Source organism: Pecten maximus, chromosome 5 (assembly GCF_902652985.1).
Source record: "Pecten maximus chromosome 5, xPecMax1.1, whole genome shotgun sequence".
Taxonomy (NCBI): Eukaryota; Metazoa; Mollusca; class Bivalvia; order Pectinida; family Pectinidae; genus Pecten; species Pecten maximus.
The window spans coordinates 22,733,489-22,758,114 of NC_047019.1; the positions used below are offsets into that span (position 1 = coordinate 22,733,489).

At 33.9% G+C, this 24,626-nt stretch overlaps 1 protein-coding gene across 1 annotated transcript; it reads left to right on the forward strand.

The window, feature by feature from the left end:
- Window positions 1-952: 952 nt before the first annotated feature.
- On the forward strand, window positions 953-17,134 carry LOC117327540. The gene is made up of 5 exons (XM_033884590.1): window positions 953-1,409; window positions 2,988-3,053; window positions 7,358-7,617; window positions 13,259-13,517; window positions 14,041-17,134. Exons 3-5 carry the CDS (start codon window positions 7,516-7,518, stop codon window positions 14,319-14,321), a joined length of 642 nt encoding a protein of 213 aa, XP_033740481.1. The 5' UTR covers window positions 953-1,409; window positions 2,988-3,053; window positions 7,358-7,515; the 3' UTR covers window positions 14,322-17,134.
- The last annotated feature ends 7,492 nt before the right edge of the window (window positions 17,135-24,626 follow it).

Below are 24,626 nucleotides of genomic sequence, written 5' to 3' on the forward strand. Positions count from 1 at the left end.
AAATATATCGGATAATTGTAGTTTACAATCAAATCCTAGTCCAATAATACAATCAGAATACACCTGGTAACTTTCTTGACTCACTACAGGAGATCGAACGGAGAGGCTGTGTGGCTGATATAATGAATTGATGATAAAATAAAAAACACATTTCCTTGTTTTGTAGGTGTGAGGTGTTGTTATAAAAGGAAAACTGTCGTCTTTGATTGAAAAGATTGCATTCAACTTATCATATTTCGGTCACATCTCGTTCACATGTGGACGGATATCAGAGCGAAATTGTAAAGCTATTTTGGTATGTTCAGAGTACATAAGGTAAACAGGTGCCCTCGAGTTGAATTATTGTTTTTTTTATTGTGATGATGTATTCCAGACAATTTGTCTATGTTGATGTCGCTGACGCCATATCAGGCAAGAGATATGTGTTATGATCTATGTACAAATATTTGACATATTTGGTTAAGTCGATATTATTTACATTTTTGAGTAGCGGAAATACTTTTAAAATGACATCAGTATATATATATTAGCTATTTAAGTACAATTGTCGACTCGAACTTGTAAGTAGATCGTACATGGAGATACCAGGTACTTTTTGAATTGAGTAGATTTTTTTTATCTATTTGTCAAGATTTTATTTATCATTTTGACATCAGTCCTTTAGCTTTCGAACGCTTTATATATTTGATTAACTTCAATATGAAATCACATCTACGAAATGTATCACAATTTCCCAGATGTAAGTTCTAGTGACTCACCCGAAAGAACGTACTATACCTATTAAGCATACCTGTATTCAGTTCACTAGCATCGACCGTATTTGCCTCCGAGCGCTTCATGACATCGGCACAGTTAATTCAATTGGCCAGATCAATGTATTACGTCCATACATATATTATATACCGCTCTTTGTGTCCTATTTGTGAACAGGAGAACCGGTTATCCATTAGTATTTCCTTATTAGTATGTGTTTAAATATACCACTTAGCAACTATAGATATAAACGTTTAACTAATAAGCCTTTCCGAGAGAAGAGTTATTTTAAAATATTGGTCATTATGGAGGGGTTAGGTATCACTATAAATTGTTAATAAAATTATGTGGGCCCTGAAACTAAACTCAGGCGTAGAGACGATAAACAGACAATAACACAGGGCCATGTGGTCGTCATCACCAGGATCGATTTGGAAATCTTTAAGTTTTATACATATTACGTGAATGAAGTTTCCATTGATCTAACCTGTGGAAAAGAATGGAGCTTTCCTTTAGACACTGTATAATAACGGATTGTATTAGAATACTGTGTCAGCCTGTATAGCAGGGAAGTTTAATCTGTGATTGTGTGATGTATTTTATACACACGGCATTTAAGCGATGGTTTCCTGTTCCTAAATACATGGGAATATAAGGTAGGATAACACTCATTATTCATTTTATGATTTTCTATAAACTAGTTTTTATTTCATTTAACTATGTCATATATATGTAGCTTATTCACAATGTGCCAAGATAACATCATACCTTTCTGATTAAGTATAAAATCGTAATGATAAGTCACCAGAGCTTATGTCTCAAACCAAATTGTTGCATCTTTAAAGAATTAATACAATTATTTAAATTACATGTATATAGCTGTCAACTAATCGTTATCTATTATAAAAAAACACTATTGATAACAAAATATAAAAACTTCCGTCTAAAATTCTTTTTATGTTCTTAATCATCTAATCATGAAAATGTATTCACATATATTTCAAGTGTATGTATGCTATAATAAATGTGGTCAGGCTTAACATTGAAGAATAAATGTTATTGACTTTCTACCGTATTGGGAAACGTTACAATGGAATTAGTTATAGATATTGATATATACAGTGTCAATGATAGATACTATTAAACAGAGTTGCTATTTGGAGAGGTTGGCGTCTTTACTATTGGCACAAACGCATTGACTATACAACGACAATATAATTAATTAGTGCGTGTTAATCAGATACCTTTTTAGATTTGTACGTTTATCACACCACACCACACCATAAACAAAGGAATGCGTATAAAATATACGTTATGTTGACTGTTATACTACACAACAAGGGTTTCTACCTGGAAGTCATACTTAAGATTTAAACGGTCGTCATGTTGACCCGATTTCATCTTCGGCGACCAACAAACGATCCTTGAGACGTCGGTTAAAATTGGCTGTCCTGTCAATTTGTTTCCTCCTTAGAAAATAATGTCGCCTTACAAAATGCTGTAGAGTTCCTATGTTGTAAAGTGGTGAATAAGTGAGTGTTGATATTAGTTTTAACTTAAATTTCAAACTTTTGACACTATTCTTCTCCATTCTGAAATCTGTTTATAACACGAAAAAGTAAATTAGTGTTTGTTTTGGGATTCTTGAGATGTGTAACCAAACATAACACTTTTACTATATTTATTTTACCTTTCTAGAGGTTTTTGAGGATTACAATGTGCCTCTCTTACCTGTACATCCGGTGCTTGCTTATCGCACCTGTAAACAGATCGGGATTCGGACAGTGATGACCAGGTCAGGTCAGCTTGTAACATGTATATATCTGTTATAGATATATTTAGTAATTATAGATGTCATGCTATTGGTACTGCATATCAAATATGAATGTTTGGGAAAATGACAAATCACACTGATGTCAACATGGAAGCAAACGAATTGCCCCAAGAAAATCAATATCAAAGTGTTCTATTGAAATATTACAATGATAAAATTTTTTCTCGATTTTATTTCATGCTTACAATGCGCTCCACGTGGCCTATTTATTCTACCACCTTAATCCATATGTGTATTCTACATACAACGATCGAGGTTTTTAAATCATGTTTACAAACTTACAGATTGGAAGGTGACGACTACCCACCAGCTCTCCAGTAAGCTCTTGTTGGAATACAGCATTTCGTCCATTTTCTTTAAATATTAGCATAATAAACTTTACACAATTTTATCATTTCAGAAAGACTCTCCCAAATATCATTGTAGATATATACCGAGCATGCAGCTAGGAAACTAGAGCTACGTGGTGAGTATTTTACAACGTGTACAATATCTAATAACCTCGCTAATGGAAATATATTCACCGGATTTTAGCCATCATTGTTGATGACAATGCGTATAGTTCTTTTTATCAATGTTTACACTTCACATAATTTCTAGCTCAGCTACTGGTATTAGGAATAGCGCCGTGTTTGATAGATTTATATACACGGACATTCGTATTATCCGTACGTTTTTATTCAAGTATATGCATGATCAAATCATGTAAACAGGGAGCGTGAAAGTCTGGCACATATATTGGTAAAATTTAATTTAACTCTCACTGAGATATGTTTACGGATTAGTGAATTGTACAATAATATTTGTTGTCAGCAACAATGGTTTATCACATATCTAGATTTTCTGATCATCCGGACGTGCATAATCACGTGTCTGTGTAACGGTATTGTTAAACGTGGGAAGGAAAAGCACCAGAGATAATGGACTATCATATCCTGTGTGAATGTCAAATACTAAACGTTCACTCACTGTGATAAAATACAATGCACTTTAAAATCGACTGTTTCAAATTTTAACGGAGTACGTGTGTTATACATGTACTTCAATTTAAGTTATTCTTTGTAATAAACGTATTCAAATATATATATCGCACTTCATGACAATAGATATGATATAAACATCTACCATGATAACAGATACCAGTGAAAATAACGATAATTGGTATTATATTATGTTATTTTACCTTATAACTATATTTGCTGTATTTGGATACGATTCTTTATAATGGCTGCCTTGAAATTTGTTTGTCGCATGAACTTATATTTATGTTTATAATCCTATGCAATGTTCGATTCATGCATGTTTTTTTTATTTAATCAAAATAATCATAAAAAGTTTTCGCCGTAAATACCCATTAGAATATGTGTGTTAATGTTGTATATGTAAAACATAATTACGATTGTATTCGGGGAAATGATCGGGCTGAAATTCTAATGGATTTCTAGCATATTGTCTTAAATCCTTATAGTATTGATTCGTGAATCAGAAATCGTAATTGTATTAATAAAGTGATTCAGTACTATGATGTCAGCGCTTAATGATGAGGTTATTAATAAAAAGCTGATATTGATTGAATACTTATAAACCACCCATAACTAGTGCCGTGTTAATATTTTTATTAACAACATTGAGAGTAGAATGATCTCATAATCCATTTAATTACAATATGATGACATTTAGAGCCGTGAAATTGATTCAGAGCGACATGGATGTGTGAACTTATCAAGACTCTCAGGCTAATCCGGGACAGTGTTACTAGTCAGAAAATGGCTTTAATATTTTAAGGAAACACGCTTGTCAGTTCTTATTTTTTCATTACTTATGTCACGGACACAAGTGATTGGTTCCTTTTTCGCTACTTCAACAAAGTTAAACATGGCAATGTGTGTGTTTTTTTTTTTAATTCAACGCATGAGTTATTCTATCCAGTATTATTATCAAATAAAATAAGAATAATGGAAATTGTATAGTTTTAGCTGAAAAAAAATTCGAGTTAAATACTAGTAGAATAACACACCACGTTCTTGAATGGCAAGCATCATCTGCTTCAACGAAGACACGGGTGTAAGGCAAATACAAAATAGATCAAGCTCTCAAAGTGAAAATCAGGGTAGTAGCCTTGAAACTTTAACATGAAACCGTATTACAAGTATTTACCTGTGTTTCTTGAAAACCTGTGTCGTAAGGTTTTCGTAGGATACAGTCGAATAAACCGAAGGTCGAAGAAGGGGCGTAAATTTCAAAGCACGGAAAATTACAATGCTGCTAAGTATACACAGGCAATATTTCTTCACGTGAAATTCACGTGAAATTCAAATTTCACGTGAATTTCACTTTTTTGCCCTTTTCACGTGAAATTCACGTGAAAAATTTCACGTGAATTTCACGTGAAGGAATATTGCCTGTGATAGAGGTAAGCGACTGATGAAAAAGAGGAGAAAAGTGTCCTAACTATTAGATCCAGGAATACATATACAGTAGACATGGTCAGTGCATTTAAAATAACACGCCATGGCTATATCGCTCTTGCATTAATAGATTCAGCTTCGTATGGTGATGATGAGGTTATTAATAAAAAGCTGATATTGAATACTTATAAGCCACCCATACCTAGTGCCGTGTTAATATTTATATTAACAACATTGAGACTAGAATGATATCACATAATCCATTTAACTGCAATATCATGACATCAGTCTTGAAATTGATTGAGAGCGACATGGATGTGTGAACAAAAGAATATTTCGACTAAGATCGTATTACGTTTTGTTCCTATGGAATTGCCAAAAGTATGTTCGAAAATGATTCTCATTTATAAACGCACCTAAACAATGTAATAAAGAAATATCCACAATGAAGGCATCCCGACAATGAAGGCATCGCCTTGATGAAGGCATCACCACAATGAAGGCATCACCACAATGAAGGCATCACCACAATGAAGGCATCACCACAATGAAGGCATCACCACAATGAAGACACCACAACAATGAAGGCATCACCACAATGAAGGCATCACCACAATGAAGGCACCACAACAATGAAGGCATCCCCACAATGAAGGCATCCCCACAATGAAGGCACCACCATGATGAAGAAATACCAATAATGAAGTCATCACCATGATGAAGGCGTCACAGTGATGAAGAAATACCCACAATGAAGGCACCACCACAATGAAGGCACCACCACAATGAAGGCATCCCCACAATGAAGGCACCATTACCATGGAGTCTCCACAACAATGCAGGCATCCCTACAATGAAGGTATCACCTTGATGAAGAAATACCATCAATGAAGGCATCCCCACAATGAAGGCACCACCACAATGAAGGCATCCCCACAATGAAGGTATCACCATGATAAAGAAATACCCACAATGATGGCATTTCAACAATGAAGGCACCACATTGATGAAGGCATCACCACAATGAAGGCATCACCACAATGAAGGCACCATTACCATGAAGTCACCACCACAATGAAGGCATCCCCATAATGAAGGTATCACCGTGATGAAGAAATACCCACAATGAAGGCATCCCCACAATGGAGGCATCCCCACAATGCCATCCTTAATATGAATTCATCTTAGCAACCTCACGTTTTGCCCTTTTTCTGGCGTAAACCTCCTTACAATATCCATTAGCTACCTATAATTTTCTATATTTGACCTTACATGCAATGGTCTCGTAGCCTTCATATGGTTTATAATATTTAGATAATCACGTGCCCGGCTGGATTTTATATGAAGTTCGATTAATATAAAACCCAATGTGACATACTAGGCTGCGGTAAACTCGGTTTTCTATTTTTGTTAATGACACCTTTTGGCGTTGTGTCACAATGTTCAGATTCTATTTTATCAATAAAAGATAAAAGCAGAACATAATGAAGGGGAAACATTGTTGCAGATCATAAATTCTGCGGGACATGTGTTTGTATTTACACTGATTTCATATATGGCACCCTTCTGAGCATTAGAGCTAAATATCAGGTCACAGGGACGTGTATGTTTCTGTGTCAGCAGTCTTATAGTTCAAGTAAGCACTTCAACTGCTATCTTGAAATTTGAATACGAAGTTCTGCAGCTTGAACAAACCATTTTATTCTTGCTCATTTGTAGACACTTTGAATTACATCAATAAAGAAAACACCAGAACTTATTCATACTTATATTTTCATTACAACAAAATAATTAATAACTAAATATATGTACATGTAGTTAATGCATGAGATTAAGGCTGTATAGGGGAAAATAACCATGCTTTTCTCATTCATAGCACAGCTATTTCACATACCAGAATCGACATAGCATAATTCCATACATGTATTCATGCTGAAATTTGGCTGTATCTCATCAACATCTTTTCATATGGTAACATTAGTAACACTATTACATGACCTCTGTGATCTGTACCGCTGATTTAGTAATGTGAGGTGAGGTAGGAGGCGCTCATTCAACTCCGTGTGTAGTGTAATAACTGCACGCATTAAACGTGCCCGTCAGTACACTGACATACATACATGTGTAAGAAAGTGTTTTTGTTATCTGTTTGTGGTTAATTTGTTATTGATGATGCTGAACCTAATTTAGTACCGGGGTAAACCTCTTTATTAACGGGCTGCGTGACTTTACATAGAACGAAGTAGTAGGCACCCTCGGACTTATGATTAGCTGATTAATTCGACGATGATGAACTTAGAGTGTAAACAATCCCCGTGAACTGCCTGCGTGACTGTATAGTAACTTCTTTGTTTATTTATAGGAGAAAACTGATGTGGATCAGTACAAAAGGACATTAGCTCAGATGGTTGGACAGTTGTAGGTATCTGATATAGTTGTATATATATATATATCATCAGCGCAAGGAGACGAGCAGTATTGATAAAAGCTGCTGCTGTAGTCTGACAGCAGCTGACAATAATGATGATGGCGCTAAGTGACAAAGCGGAGAACGTGTCAAGGGACTACCTAAGACTTGTTGACAAGGTTAACGATAAACTCAGGACACTCAGGGCCGACCTGGTAAGTACAAAGATTGGTTCGTAAACAGAAATCAATATAATCTATGTTCAAGCATGGTGTATATACATCTCTAGATCTATCTAGCGGTTTATTTTTCATTTATTTCCTAAATATCATCCTACATGCTTTTGTTATTATTTGTGATAAGATAGAATCTGAACTCGGCAACAATTTTGATGTATATATTATTAGATAAATACGGTTTATAAGGAGAATAATTGAAATACATGTATCTGTCTAGATATTATTTCTTATGTACAAACGTATTTCGGTCGTTTTGTTTGGTCAGTGATAATGACAATATTTAGAAGCATACATGCATATTGATATTTGAAATAGAACAAATTCAATTTTTTTCCAATTTATTGCATTGATTAATGATTATGCAATTATGAAGTTTAGCATTAAATTTTATTTCTAAAATAGTCATGTTGCATACGTGGAGAAACGAATCAATAGATATTTAATAACGAAAGATTTTATGACACGATTGATTTTGGCATTAAGAATCAATTCGCAGTAATCCATTTCAAATCCACATTTATCACGAAATGTGTAATGGGAATCTGTATGCTGTGACATTATGATCACTGTTTATGTATGATCAGGTCTGTCTAAAGCTTTTGATACTGTTCTGTTGAGGACGCTCTCCAGCAGATCTTGCTATTTATCGTGATAAATTATCATGAATGTACTTAGCTGTAGTCTCTAAAATGACTTTCCAATGTGAAAAGCGTCTTAATGTCTCTTCATGAAATAATGATTTGTTACTATAAAGTCTTAGTATGAGAAAGTCACAGTCACATACTATGAAATGAAAGGTATTCGTGGAACTAAAATTTCGTGGTTTTCGTCATAAATGATTTGGTTGGTACATGGAATGAAATGACCAAGACATTGCTCTAAAACCAATATATTCAAAATTGAATGAAAACAGTTTTAAGAGGTAAAAGCCTATCTCTGAGCGTCTGTGTGTTCTGTCATTGTTACACTTGCTTAGCAGCAGGAACAACCCTTGCCTGAAACAAACTTTGTACAATTACACATATATGTATATTTTAATTTCTGGGCATTATGATTTGAATATATCCGTATGTTTGTTTGTAGCTTAAGTATCGGTATTAGTGTTCAAATCATTAGAATCATTTTAAGCATTTTAACACCTTTTCAATTCATGAAATTTCTATTCGTAAGAAACTGTAACAATAATGATTTCACGGTATGCAATTCGTTTTATTTGCAATTAGCAATATTTATATTTATCTAAGAATAATTGAAATCAGAATAGTTTTCTTCATCCTCATATATTTCGGAACACATTTCCATTTCCATTTTTCCTGGCGAAGTATAGGTGAACATATACTTATTTGCATTGTTTGGATGGAGACGTTAAATGCAGGTCGTCAGTTCATGGGAGTGAGATATAAAAGAGAGATGGTGAAATAGGATTCAGACAACTGAAGAAAGTACACACTCAAGAAACATTTCAATTAAGTATCACGATTACATTCGTTTAATAAGTGTAAATTTTGATTGACGAGATTATGTCACACTTTGAAATCTTCGCGTTCTGTGAAGTCATACCGCGAAAATATCTTTTTCATATATTCATTCGATCGGTAGAGTTAAACCAAAGCAGACGTGAAAGAATACTCCTTAGTTGTTTTGTGTACTAACAGATATATCTACACAACACACAAACATTTCCAAATGAAACTAATGAAACTACCCTTATCGATTGAATAACCCAATACACGTGTCTTTCGCCTACAAACCTAATTATATAATTCATTCGCGATACAGTTAGTCTGGTATAAAACGTATGTGGGTACGGTATTATTATATTAACATGTGGCTTTTATCTCTAAATCTGTAGTGTTCGCTCGTTAGTGAGGTACAAAGATAGCTGTTCATGCTGCTACTGGTGGCTATTACGTAACCACCCATCTTTATGATCCTCCAATGGAGCAATAGTAAGGGTAATAGACAACGGTACTTAAGTCTTTTTTCTGTACTTGTAATTGTTATCGAATAACGATTACAGTTGTTTATTATTTTTCATAATCGTAACTGAAAATAGAATAGGTTTGATGGGTAAACAACATGCATATTTGGGTATAAATCAGGTGGGTTTTCAGTGTATCTTCACTTTTAAATAACAATTATAAAGTTGTCAGTGTTTACGTAACTGTCGGAAACCACTTCTGTTTAAGGGGGAATTGGCAAGCTATGTATATTTCAAGGACGACACACTTATCTTGTAACTCGTTATAAGCTGCAGACATGTAATTCTCATTCTCATCATTATTACTTTTGCACGCACCGCATTCTCTGTAGAGGAGCTCTGCTACCTCGCAGTGGGCGTCACAATATAATGAAGTATTGTAAGTGCGTTCTAAACAAAAAACAGAAAATCTTTCTTTTATGAAAAACGTGTTTCCGTTCTGAGCTTAGTATTACAACTTTTGTTTAAAGCACCTTTCAAGCCTTAGTATTTAATTCCAAAGGACTCTTAAAATGTCAAGTTGATATATTGAGAAATCCCTGAAAGAGAGTATAATAAACTTAGAATGAAGGTTGTAGTGTTGTTCCAAGTAAAAATTGTTTTTGAAAATGTCAATTGTTTCATATTTGTTGTTTATACATTCATCATTTTCGAGATTAAAATAAACAAGCAGAAAACAGTTATAATTTGTATGAACCCTTTTTCATCCTGTATTTCGTGATGCGTTTCACTTTGTGCTATCTTACATGTAAAATGACAAACACACAAAGATTACATACAAAGTACATAATATTGGCCAAGTTGAAATAAATTAATATTGACATTATTATATAGATATAATAGATATATCTATTAGATATAATGAAATTAAAGAAAAACGAATCGGTATTAAATCAATGAGATCCATGTGTGCATTGTACACAGGTATATAAAATAGTTACACAAATCCTCCTTTAAACCATCTGCATGTGATAAGTAGACGTATACAAAATATGCGTTCTTTCTTAGTTTTTTTTAAAGCGTTTTGGCAATCTCTCCGAAGCAATTAACACCACTCGGGCCAGTGACTGCTCCTTTCCCTGTAGCCGTAGCTTCAGCGCCAACTTTATCGCTGTGAAAAATCGACAGAAACCGGACGGATTCCATATTGATTGTGATGTTTACATTATCTAATTACCGCACACTAACACATGTAATCTGTCGGACCAAGTTCTTTCTACATCCGCTGATAGAAAAAAAGTCGTGTTATCATACACAAGGTTTCTCAATCAAATAACTATTTTGTTTTTAATGTTACACCAAAGACAATGACCTCTGATCAATTACTAAGAAATATATATGTATTCGTGCTACTACCAACTAAGACTTATATTTTCCTGAAATATCTGTGGCACATTTTTGAATGCTATTTTGCCTGTTTTCCTGTTGACTCTTACACAATGTCGTGTGGTTAATTTCATTTGATTTGTGCTTCTACTATTTACAAGGTAGTGGGATATTTGATATAAAAACTGATGATTTGTTTTTTAAATGTTTCTTTCCTCTTCTTTTTACAAAATAATATTTACGTTTACGAAACCTGCTGTAGACACGCCTCAATTTAAAGAGATATCTCTTCTCCGAGCCAACTTCCAAACTTCATTCCCACGCCGTGCGCGTACAGTAAAGTCGATGTATACAGTAGGTTGTTAATTAAGAGAAAAACACACAAAAAGCACATTATCGTCAGCACTGAATGGATTAACCTTTTCTAATCTGTGAGGTGCGTGGACTACGTTTTAAAGTTCTGAGTTATTTTGGTCGGAGTTAATGGAATTTTATTTCTTTACCCTCTAACTAGGGTCCAATGTATCATGGTGTAATGGGATAACTACGTCATTTTTGGCATCTTATACATTCCAGAATGTTAATTAACGACTTTTTCGCACGTATAATTAATTACGAAAGTATAAAACAAGTATGACGAGGCGATTTGTGTTGGTTTTTTTTTAGAATATTATTATTTTGCATGATTATCATAGCGAACACGATATTAGTATTGTAGTACCCTGTTCTAAAATGTATAATAACATTGGATGAATAAGGACCCTCTGAAAAAATTCTCGATTTCAGAAATGTTTGTGTTATATTGTCATTAAAAATATAATAATAACAAGTAAAGGAGATAATTTATCAATTTTTCGTTGATTGATATTTCACTTATTATAATCTACTTCATCTTCACTTTAGACAATTCAATGTGATTCAATTCATATTACATAAATTATTACTCCGGCCACATGCCTCTATAGTTTGTCGCTGATACACCGGTACCGCAGGCTATTGGCGTCGAAGTCAAAACTCGGCGTATTACGACGAAGGGTCAGCATTTTTATATTACCAGCTGCTTCTAGTACTGCCCACAGAGAAGGTAGAAATACATCGTCGTCCATTCTCCTCCGTTCAAATCTAAAGCTTTATTTACTTAATTTCATAGTATCAGTCTTTGAACATCAAACGCAATAAAGTAGCTACATGAAAAGGTAGCACACATATTATTACAATTTGTTTTCTGTTGTAAGGGAAAATTCTCCTAACTTAAACATACTCGGCTGTGCTAGTAAGTGAGATTCTTTGATCAAGCATTATATTCTGATCATATACTAGTCAGATGTCTGATAGCTATTGAGTGAGAAAAATGATGGTAAAACTCAGCCATTTGAATGCAGAACTTTGGCATTATAACTTGTCATGATTATACATGTATGTACCATACACTTTTATGAAATATTTTTTTATTCGAATGGTATTAAATACCGATTACACAAACCCCTGTTCTGTGTCTGGTTACAGTTAGATAGATCCGAATGTCAAGAAAATATGTATCACGATATATAAAAAGGTAATCCAGTGTTTATAAAAAATGTTAAGAGGAAATTGCAAATAATGGAAGTTGGAAGTTAAATCATGTGGATGCATATATCCCATTAGTGTGAAAGTATATGTTGATATCGAAAACGCCCTATGTGAATGTTGTATGCCAAAGGAAAGATTTTTTTTTCGTCTTGAATGATGTCTGGTGTGGCTGAGTAATCATATTTTAGTAACTAGATCAAAAGGAGGTTCGCCATAAGAAGGTGAAGGTAATATTTATGATACTATATTCTGGAAAACAAGTTACGAATGACAACTGACGTCAAGGTCGATAACTCCCACATGTGTCGTCTTGTAACGAGAAAATGGCTATACAATTTGACTCTTTAGTCAAAATGTCACAATACAGTACGAAATGTAGCAAATATATAAACTTATAACTGGGCTAGTAACTGAAACTGAAAATTTCAGTTAACATTGTTAAGATGGTTTGCGCAAGAACATAGCCGTGTGTCTATGATATATTAATCTTGAATAACACTTATCTTCCGTTCAGAAGACTTCATATTTATACATATTACTTTGTTAAGATTTCTATTTCCCTTGCGAATTTAAAAAAGACGGTAAGATTTTTTTTTATTTACCACGATCTGATACTGTAGTTAGAAATATACATTTTCATATTTCCTGTATATGACAATTAAAAAGTATAAATTCGTTCCATTTGTGTTCCTTGTTGATATCAATTACAAGACTTAATCTCAACTGTGCTACTCTTCGTAGATTTCCATGCGACGACAGGACGTCAAGTTGTTGAAACAGCTGGTAAACATCAATGACGTTATCCAGGCGATGTATCAGCGAGCCAAGGAGGTTAGAAGCGATGAAGACGATGAAACTGATGAACTCCAAAACATGCGGACGACAGATGTATGGCGGGAAACGAGCAGACGAACACCACTTGTACGTCAACAAAGTGTGCCTTACTACTGCGGGGCACCCCGGATGCTCACCGCAACAAGCATAGGGGATAGCATGGAAGGTACAATTCGAAAGATTGTTCTTATTTTATCAAGCGACAATAGGAAACAAAATACGTTTAATTACTTTTAATTGAAAGACAATAATTGAAAATTGGGGTCGATGATAGAAAGCAAAAACCTACAAAGTAAATTTTCATCAATTAAATACTTACTCGTGTGTGACGACATGTTGGCCCTGTATGGTGATCCCGTAAAGTACCCCCATGCATGTTATATTTGGATCTTGGCGACAGAGTTCATTTCGTAAATAACTGACATGTTGTCAAATATAGAAATATAAGCCATTTATATTCAACAAGGTCCTTTTCAGGACGAATATTATAAGTAATCATCATTTGATCTTGTTCATTTTCCCCTACCAATATGAAGTGAACCATTTACAACAGACTGTGTTGTCATGATATTCCCCTTAAACACACGCATTACACATAAAATATAACAACATATTGTGGAATACAAACTTACAATGAGAAGACTAAACGTTATGAACACGATATTCACAAACAACATTCTTTCTCTCAGGGTTGGACGAGATTGTGGCAGAGGATGACTCTTCCCTCCTTATCGGTGATGTCACAGATGATACAGATAGCTTATTCTCCAGCTCGGGAGCCCTAACAATACCAGTGTTCAACAGACACTACATCCGACAAAGGGCTATTTCCTGTGAAACGACCTCGAATGAACAAAATTCATTGGACGATAGTCACTTTGAAAATATGTTAATGAAAAATATTCAGTTATGGAAATTTTCGTTAGACAAGGATTCTAATAGTGAACTAAGTGTGTTACAAGCAAGATAGTAAGTTATAGGAATTACATGCAGATGAAATTGTTATGAATATCTTATTTGACGTTTATGTGTACTTTGATGTTATATCTTCATTTGAAACCTTAGTTTTATTATTATACAACTAATGTTTAAATGAAATAAACTGAGTAAAGTTTGCCATGGCAGTGGTAAGTCATGTTCAACAAGATTTTCAAATAAATGAATAAATTGTAAGATTTTTAGTGAGTGGATTACACTTTAAAAAATATCATGTGGCCAACGCCTTGATTAACTACAAGGTCAGGCGGAACTAGTAGGCATTATTGATGTTTTTTCTCCTGAATGTCTTCCCCACCAACCAAATATCTCTAGATGGTGACAGCTACCAACGTTACTTATAGTCGCTTGGTTTTATAATTTAAAACATGTCATAAGGAGAAAAGATGTAGATTAAGGTATGGAACGAAATTTTAATCGAAGCAAATATTCAAATAAAGTGTCAGTAAAAGACATACATATAGGTTATGACTGAAATAAAGCAAAATGTTATCAATTTAATAGTATTTTCATAAATATATTTTCGTACTGAATTTGGAAACTTTATTTAATTACCACATTCCCTTTATACGCGTTTGAAATTATGCTACTTTTTAAGAGTTACATCTATATCATTTTGAATATTTTATTACTATGTCATATCAAAGTCATTACGATTACAGAATAACGAACATTGAAAAAAATGTATGAAGGGGAGTAACTCTGAGAGTCTTGGCTTCAGGTTGATTCGTATCTAATGTCTTTCAAGGGGAATGATCCAGCTTATCTTAATTTCAAAGTGTAAAAAATAATTAATTTAAAGAGACATACGCGTACGTGTAACTATTTATCTGGTCAATGTTCATTATCATGGCGCAAAACAAAAATCTAGAAACATAGTTCGAACTAAAAGTCATTCATTATTCTCAACATGCGAGCCTTAATGTAATCAAAATATTAAATATAACAATCCAAAAGTTCGTCTGTGTTCATTCTACACCTTTCTATGAGTTTTTGTCTGTTTTTACACATAATCAATATCGCAGAGAATTAAACATGATTCAAGTACAACATGCTAGTATTAATCATTTTCTGTTATATGTAACGAAATATGATTATAATACTTTACCTTGTTTTTAACTCTTAAGCTAACCGTACTCATATACTAGAGCTGAAGTACTGATTGTTGTAGTAACAAAACTTCAAAGGCTGTATTATAAGTTGTGAAGTAACCTGCACTTACTAAAAAGCGCTTCTCTGATGATCAATGACGCTTAATTGATAGATTGATCGTATAGCGATATAGCGGTACGTTCCTGGAATGTCGAGGACATCAAGATAGAAACATCCACGTTATTGGAAGGCTAGGTGTTTGTCGATATGGACAAACAATGTATAATGATTTACACGGTACACATGATGTTCGTTTAACCAAACAACTGGAGAGGATTAACGCGGTTTGGTAAATACAAACCAGACATAAATGACCATCTATATTTATATTATGGGCCTTTGTGGCGACTGCTGATCGTATGTTTGTATTTAATCTTTTGGGCCAGTGCTAAGTATAGGAGAGGAAGCGTTGATTCATTACCTGATTGATAATATCAATTAATTAAGCACAATTACAGTGAATGTCACGACTCTTCCTTTTTAGTCTAGGATAGACGTGTCCTACTTTGCTGTCTCTTTTTCCTTAACACCGGTAAACGTACAATCATCTATGTATCCATGTATATTGTATGGATATAGAATGCCTAGTGCATCGTATCCAACGTCATTCAAAGTCACATTAGGTAACACTTAAGTAAAGGCATTATGTCACAGTTAAAGTAACCAGATGGATTATACTTATGTAAGTTAATGTGTTACTTAAAATTTAGATAGTTTCATTTAGAGGTTCGTCTGTGTACAGTTCAATATGTAACATTGTTAAGTAAACTGTTATAGGGCATCATGGGTTGATCTAGCAAGATCACTTGTGCGATTGAAATAAGTGATTGGCAATTTACAATTTGTATTTCATGAATGCATATGCCATAAGTCTATCTCTCTTTATTAAGTATCCAGAAGCGTTTATGTCATGAGCAAATGCATTGTGACTAGTTTCCGTTGTGAAAGTAGGACATACATGTAGGTTTACCATGATTGAAGTTTCCGTGAATCCATATCCTTTCGGAAAATGCAAAACAAGATAATACCTTTTGAGTACGGGTAGTCTCAGGTGTTTCCTTCAAAGATACTGGCATGGTTCAGAATATCCACACGTGCTTGATGTCCTTTTTAAAAATCCAACGTTGGAATATATGACATGTATTGAATTATGTGTCTTTGATGTCTCTTTCGACCTTTATTTTATTTTAGTTTTCTCCTTCGCAACAATTAGTTATTTAGTGTTAATCACTAAGAGGTGCTGAAGGACGAAACAACTGCACGTGCATTTTAATGCATTTTCCCAATTTATATATCTTACTTTCAATATTGGATTGACAAGTGCTGCTACATGTTTTGATATTCTTACATCGAATTAGTGTTTCATAAGAAAGGAAACATAAGATTGCTTTCTCTACGCAAGTGTATAATGTTTAACAATGTACATTTTCACATCCGATTATATAAAGCATGCAATACTCAATATAATCTATAATAAACATCCAATGATATAAAACAAGCAATGGTTCAATGATATATCAGGTATGTCAAATATAGTAGTCGTGTTTAGTACAATTTGCATGTAATACATACTGTATCGCCCTAGAATATTATCGTAATGCAAAGACATTGATAATAAAGTCATATCGTACTCGGCGGGAGTCATTGTTCTGATTTGTCATTCTCCAAAATAAGGTGAGCCAAGTAATACACCGAGCAGTTTGTTTACTCTCTGTTATGGCAAGGGAATTCCACAATAAGTTAATAAGTCAACTTTAGGAAACCAACATAGCAAACCGGTGATGAGTAGATTACTATCAAGATCTCCATATAATACGAACCGTACAAATATAGCCTGATTCAACACAGGAGGAAAAACTATAAATAATGAAATCCATATCATTGCATTTGCAGTGTGGTGTTCAAAACAACATGCTAGTTCAAATTAACTCATTTTGGGGCGGATGATTACCATTGATAATCCCCATAAGGTATACAAATGTACTTATCTTTCAGACTTAATCTTATAATGCTGGTTTCTCTGTCTTATATCTGGACCAGTATACCAAACCTATGAGCTTGGTTATCAGTGTGAGCTTATGTGTATTTGTATATATTACAGTTACTCAACAGGGGAAGGGTCGAACCGTATTTCCATTTACAAATGTATCTCTATTTGTAATGTACAACTACAATGACATATACAGATCAGACAAATATAGACAATTATTATGGTACACTTCATCGGTTATCAATGGTCTGCAATGAAGATCGTTATCAAAGCAGTGGGGAATCTAATGGCATTTTAACAAGCTTTATTTATAGGGTAATAAGTCAATGTTCAACTGGGTTCCGCCTTCAATATGTCAGGATATCTGTCAGCTTACGGAGACATTACACAAGTAATTGTTTACTTTCAGATTTTTTCGTTGAAAAAAAAATCGAATCAATTTCAAAGCTGGCACTGAATTGTTGACTTACAATTAATCATGTTGTTGTTTTTTTTTTGTTAAATCATGTTCCATGAGGAATACTTACTTCTGAAATCGAAAAAAAGTACTTGTAAATGTTCAATTATAAGTGTATTCATTGTTGAAAACAAATAACATTTTGTTTTGATTTAAGGTCAGTATAATTATAATCATAACGGCGCCTTTTATATCAGGATAATTCACAGTACTTTGTATTACACACTTGGACTACACATAATATATATTGAGGCATTTAAATGGCAGCTTTTTACAGAATTGCTTATTCGTATGGAGTCTTGTAATGTCCGTGTGAATCTAACCAGACACAGCGATTTTGTCATATCACAGGAGGCCAAGTCTCAGTGTGTATGTGTATCTACGTAGATTAGGATAATGATAATTAATGTGTCCCTTACCTGGCGTACATAGTAGTAAAACCAATATATCAGATTTGACAACCCTACTGACCTGGCAAAGAAATCGCATTCCTGCAAGTTGGCCTACTTTAAATGTTTTGAATGAACATTTTATTTATAATCGTTTCTCATAATGATACATAGATACATGTAACACATTTCTACATTATCTTACTTGCTAAAGGCAAATTTAAGAGTCGGGGCAAATTATTGTGATTGTCATGTTTCTTGATATTGTTTTGTTTAGCAACTGACTTCTGTCAATAGTTTTATAATTGCAATTTACTTTGCAGATGTTTTCCGGTTGTTCTCGTGACCTTCTTTCTACCAAAAAAGATGTATTCTTACTATCTTGTGAACCCTAATCTTTTCGATGAGTTTCGGTTTGCCTCTTGTTGGAGATTCATATCGAAATCAGTTTCTGCTACTTTCCATCGGCTTCATTGTTAATATGATTCATCCTTTGCTGAATCAGGTTATATCTGTACGGTTATAGGATATATCACCTCAATGATCTTAAAATTTTGCATTCATTGATCTTCGTAATTGAAAAAAATAAGAATAGCGTTGTCATTTTATGTGACGTTATTGCAAAACTACCCGAAGAAGTATAAGTAATAAGTGATTTAATCAATACAAAATTCTTATAGCATTTCGCCAACTAACTACATTGTATATTTCGATGACTGTCGTTTTCATTAAACCAGTGTAGGATTAACTGTGAATGATTTATTTCCTGTCACATTATTAGGTATATGTTATTGAAAATCAATAAATGCCGTCACGTCTATCGTAGATTTGAAAAAAAAGGCAATAAGGTTTTATTTTAATTTCACATCGCATACAAAGTGCAGCCAAGCACGTACATTCTCTTGCGGAAAATCAATATGCTAGTTCGCAATGAAAGAAATGAAAAATTGATAGATACTTTTACTTTGCAGAATTTACCAGTCTATAATATTATATCCACTGAATTCAATATTTAACATAATGAAAAAATGATGTTTATTTATCCACTAACTCATATTGCCTTCCGGTTCAAATATAGATTTAAGATTGGAAAAGAAAAAAATATATACAGTTCGCGAAATGCAGTTAATATTAAAACACAACTAGGCGAAAAGAGAAAAGTACGAGATAACAATGCTTTTCCCGTAGTGACGTCTATACCAAAGGTAAGGAAATGCCAAGACCGTAAACACTGATACACATTCGCAGTACATGTATGTAAGATAACCATTAAATGAAATATATAAATAAAAATCAATAAAAACGCTGTTCAATCCCATTTATCACAAGATTAATATACAAATATTATACCTCATTCATTTAAGTGCCTATTTGAGTCTAGTAGTTGCTCCGGTCCATATATAGTATATGGCCCGGAGTCAAGGGCCGAAGTCCTTGACTCCGGGCCGACGCTATATGAAAATGACGTCATAATACCAAGTTGACGTCGTCATATTATGACGTCATCATTTCAGACACTGAGCGAAATGGCGTCTGGCAGTGATAGATTTGCGTCCTTGGACGAAACCGAACTTGTTTCGATAACCGATGCGAAGGACTCCATCAATACCAAACAAGCAACTAAATACGCAGTGAACACCTTCCGTTCCTATTTAAAAGAAAAATCTACAACAGAGGATTTCGAAAACTTTACGAATGTTGTTTATTTTTTCCATGTCATGTTGGTCATATTCGGTATAATATAACAAATATTGCATGTCACTTCGGGCAATATGGGAGTTGATGGACTGGTCAGTCACCCAAATATATGTATATGGACCTCAGCTTCGCTTCGGTCCATATACATATATTTGGGTGACTGACCAGTCCATAAACTCCCATATTGCCCTCAGTGCCATGCAATATTTGTTAAATATGGTTTAAGGACATTTTTTCCGATAATACGTTTGAATCAATCAGATACATTAGAAATCATGATTTAACAAATTAGCGAGAAACAGATATTTCGAAATGACATAATCAAACTATTTTTGGTTTAGTTGCTCTGAATGATTTTATTAATAAGTAATGTAATTTCTATTAGGCTGATATTTACTACATTATAAATCATTGGCCTAGATGAAAGGAAAATAATTATGATAAAATGCGTCTGGTAGGATTATATATCTGTAATGCTGTACAAGCTCATATATCAATGGACAACAACATAATGATGCAAGTCTAAAACACAGGTACGGCTCGGGTATCTTACTTTTGGTCTCGAAAAAATTTCTTACGCAAAACGATAGCTAACATCCACAACCGATTTAGTTTATGTTCAAATATACGCTTCAGCAAAAAGTTATTTTCTTATTAAACTTATTTCAGTCCTGAAATCATATATATTGATAACACAGTTATGTTTTATCTGATTACTGTTACATGTCTTTAGCCTGCCAAAGCTAAATACATCATTTTGTATATAAACAGCGAAGGTTCATTTTATGTCCCGATTTCGTGTTTTACCCCTTAATTAAACATGATATAGTGTCCTCAAGTACGTAAATGTTCGCAATTATGTCACCGAATGAATATGGCATTTCAGATCATTAAAATACTTATAACCGAGTGTACAATATGCATTGCACTTTATCGTGAAAGCACCTCGTTAATGAACAACATGTCGCCATTGAGTCGGTGCAAACTTACACAGATTTCGGTATCAATGCAAATCAGTGTCTTACAGGTGAACAGACTGCGGCAGACACACATAATTCTTTTTTACAGTAAAAATAAAGTGCGAATATTATTTCAGTGCATTAAATTTTGTACTTTAGAACAGATGACAAAGTCATTTACAATTTATATAAATCAAGTTTGTTTTCATAACAAAAGATAACCAACGTGTATATGAGCCTAACAGAATGTGTGAGTGGCGTATTACACTTTTACTTACACATCGATCTGATATCAATGAAAATAATTGATATCAAATTCCTTCACTGAAGATTTTACAAATAGTTAAATTGATCGTGACAGGATTTTTGAAATTAATTTTTGTTTCAACTTAGTTCTCTAGGGATTTTCATGTAAGTAAAATCACTGAAGTCTGATGTTAAGATTCCCTTGGATCCAAACACCGTGATTGGCGTAATTAGTCAGTATGCTAATCATAATTAGGTTCGATCCACAAGGGACCTATATATAAGTACTTGGCCCTGAACATCAAACTACTAAACTAAGCTTTAACCATAGTTCATCCCATTGTATTGATTGTGTAGTGTGTATCCCTGACAGTGCTGATGTACTGGTGAATGTTGATCTTCAAAGACTTATATATTGTGTACAGTAGTTTGAATAAAGCTGCGTTTTAAATTCGTTGTAAACGTCATTCGTCACACTAGTAATTATACACATGCCCTGGTCCGTTCTATAAAGTTCAAATTAATTATGATTTAACGACAACTAGTCAATATGTTGTTCATTATCCAAAACAAAATATTTCAAAATATCTAGGAAGACTATTTGGCTAATCATTTTAATGCATATTTCTGTCAATATTCGCGTTTGAAATAAGTTTTAACAGTCTGTCAATATATTCTGACATCAAAGTATTCTGTTTACGTCAACACCAGAGAGACCTTCTCTGATATCAATGGTTTTATATATAGCCGCTTTGTTATTGACTACCTTCGTCATAACATAGACGGTAATGAGCCAGAAAGTAATGTTCTTCGTTAGGTACCATTTTCTTAGTCAGTTTTGGCGCATCACGTTTAAAAATAGAATAAAGTTGTACATGTACAATGACACAGACGCTTGACTTAAATCCCTCTGCACCTCACCGTCACATTGTTTGACATATCATTAGTGCATCATGGTTTGTGTTTATCACAAAGAGTGCTTTGACGACCAGTTAATAAAGGGCAATGTTAAGCATGGACTGCGTTGACTATCGGAAAACCTTTAATACGATAGCGTTATCGAGCTTCCACCACTAATAAAACGGCATCAAATCAAATGAAACCTGGCAAAATATTGAACATTGATTAATTTTTATACCGGGGCTAAATGGCTAAAGGTCTTTCGGGCAACCTGCAGTGTCTAGCTACTAAGATACAGACTTCGTTCGGGGGTGGTCCCCAGTGTGTAAGTGTGTTATGTCGCTGTCATGTGTATATGGCTGTTTGCATGGTTAACTTGTTTATCTTTATGCATTTAATTCAATTCAGTTTGAAGGCTGTACGCGTATACATTTAATATAGAGATCCCAATACATATCAAACTGGGTTGTAGTTATTCCGAACGCCGAACGCGGGATTTCAAATAAAGAAAGTCATGAATGAGTCATAATGATTATTCATGCATTTTTCCTGTCATATTTACATAGTTTTTATATTCCAAGATCTTACCTTCGTATTCAAAAAGAAAGCATTGAAGAATTAATTAATCCCCCTCGTAAAAATCGATACTCAATTTGTATTTGATTCGCAGTTTCATAGTCGTTTTAAGGTGTCGGATAGGTCCAAATTAAGGTACATTTACCCAACTTAAGAGGAACAGACTCTTCATACTAATCATACAGAAACACATAGTGGACATCCATATTAATTTGCATTATACGTTATTATTAACAAAAACTAATTTCAGAAATGGTGTTATTATCTAATCGTTTACAAAAATGATGAGTATCCTAGTTTTGGATTGACAACAAATGACAAGGGTAAACAGCATGACAATCAATAATTCACATCCGGGAAACATATTGGAAAATTGATTAATGTTAGGTGTTATTCTACCTTAAAAGAATATGCTTCACTTTGGTAAATCTAAAATTGGAAAAAAAAATCCGGATATCGATGAGAAAGGATATTCACCTAACTACTCGCCCCTTGTTCGGTATTTCTCGGGTAACCCGACATACGGCCTTCGTCTGCACGGTGTTTTAGCATCAGCTTGCGTGCTGTTGGTTGTGGAAAGTTTTTCCCTGTGTTTGTCTACTCCTTTGAAATATGTCGTAAAATCGTGTTGTGTTTGCATATTACTTATCGACGTGTATTTCCCGAGGATAAGTCTACACCCATTAACATGTATGTGTGGTCATATAAACGCTTGTCGACTAAATGTTTCTAAAGTGATACCGGGGATTTAGTTCAATATAATCAGGCAGTACATGTTATAGTGACTTGATGCCTGAGTTGTTTGATTGTTATTCTTGACGACGCCTCACTGAAGCATGACACCACAGAGCTGTAATGTTTCCGAGGCTGAAAGATGAGGATGCATTACCGGTATTGGAAGTGAACCAGCAACACATCCATCCGAAGATCTGCTTATCAAGGTATTTAATGCTTATGCAGGTACTAAAATGGATACTGAGGATATCAGTTATATCAATTAATCTGTCATTATCGGATCAGCAAATGTAAGTTAAGTTAGCGATGTTTGAATATTATAACAGTGTGTAATGCGAAAAAGAAAACATCTATAAAATGTGGTACATGATATAAAATCTAACGGATACTACATAAAATCTTCCTGTTGATTAATATAGTAATGCCTACTACCTTTGTTTTGAATTAAAGAGACAGTTTTTACTTAATTTTATCAAAACAACCTTTTATTGACTTTGAAGTTATAGAATTGTATACAGCTATCTATGTTACGTCGAACGTGCTTCAACCACCTACATTCATTAACCTGATTCGAGATTCTATGTTATCATTCATAACATCTAGAACACTTAACTCCACCGGTAGAAGAGACTACAGGTTGACAAGTCATTGACGAGTGGAATACTAGATATATGCTATTAATAATGAATTGTAGGTAACGGTACACTGTTGTATATAAAGTTCTTTGAATATCTTCGTTAATGATTTAGACTAAAAACACAGAATAACATTTTTATTAGTATATTTAAAGCTGTGTAAAAAAACAGATTCCTAATAATTACGTATGACATTCAGCATTATGTAACACTTAGTTGAAGTATATCAAATTTCAGTAAAAATCTAAGGTGCGAACAACCAACCCAAACAACGTGGTTATGTATATCGTTAAAGGCGTCCTGTGTATTGAATCGAATCCGATTCATTTTGTTTCTAAAGACTGGTGTTGGCTCTATGAAGGAACCATATTAAATCTTCTATGTGTATAATAAATCGCCCGAGCAGAGCGGTATTGTTCCCATATCTACAGTCAGCTACATGCAAATGCGATTATCTTGCTCACCTGTGAATTAATTATATTGTTCGTTCGATTAAGCGTAGGTCCAATATCAGAAATTATATATAACAGTCGACTTTAGTC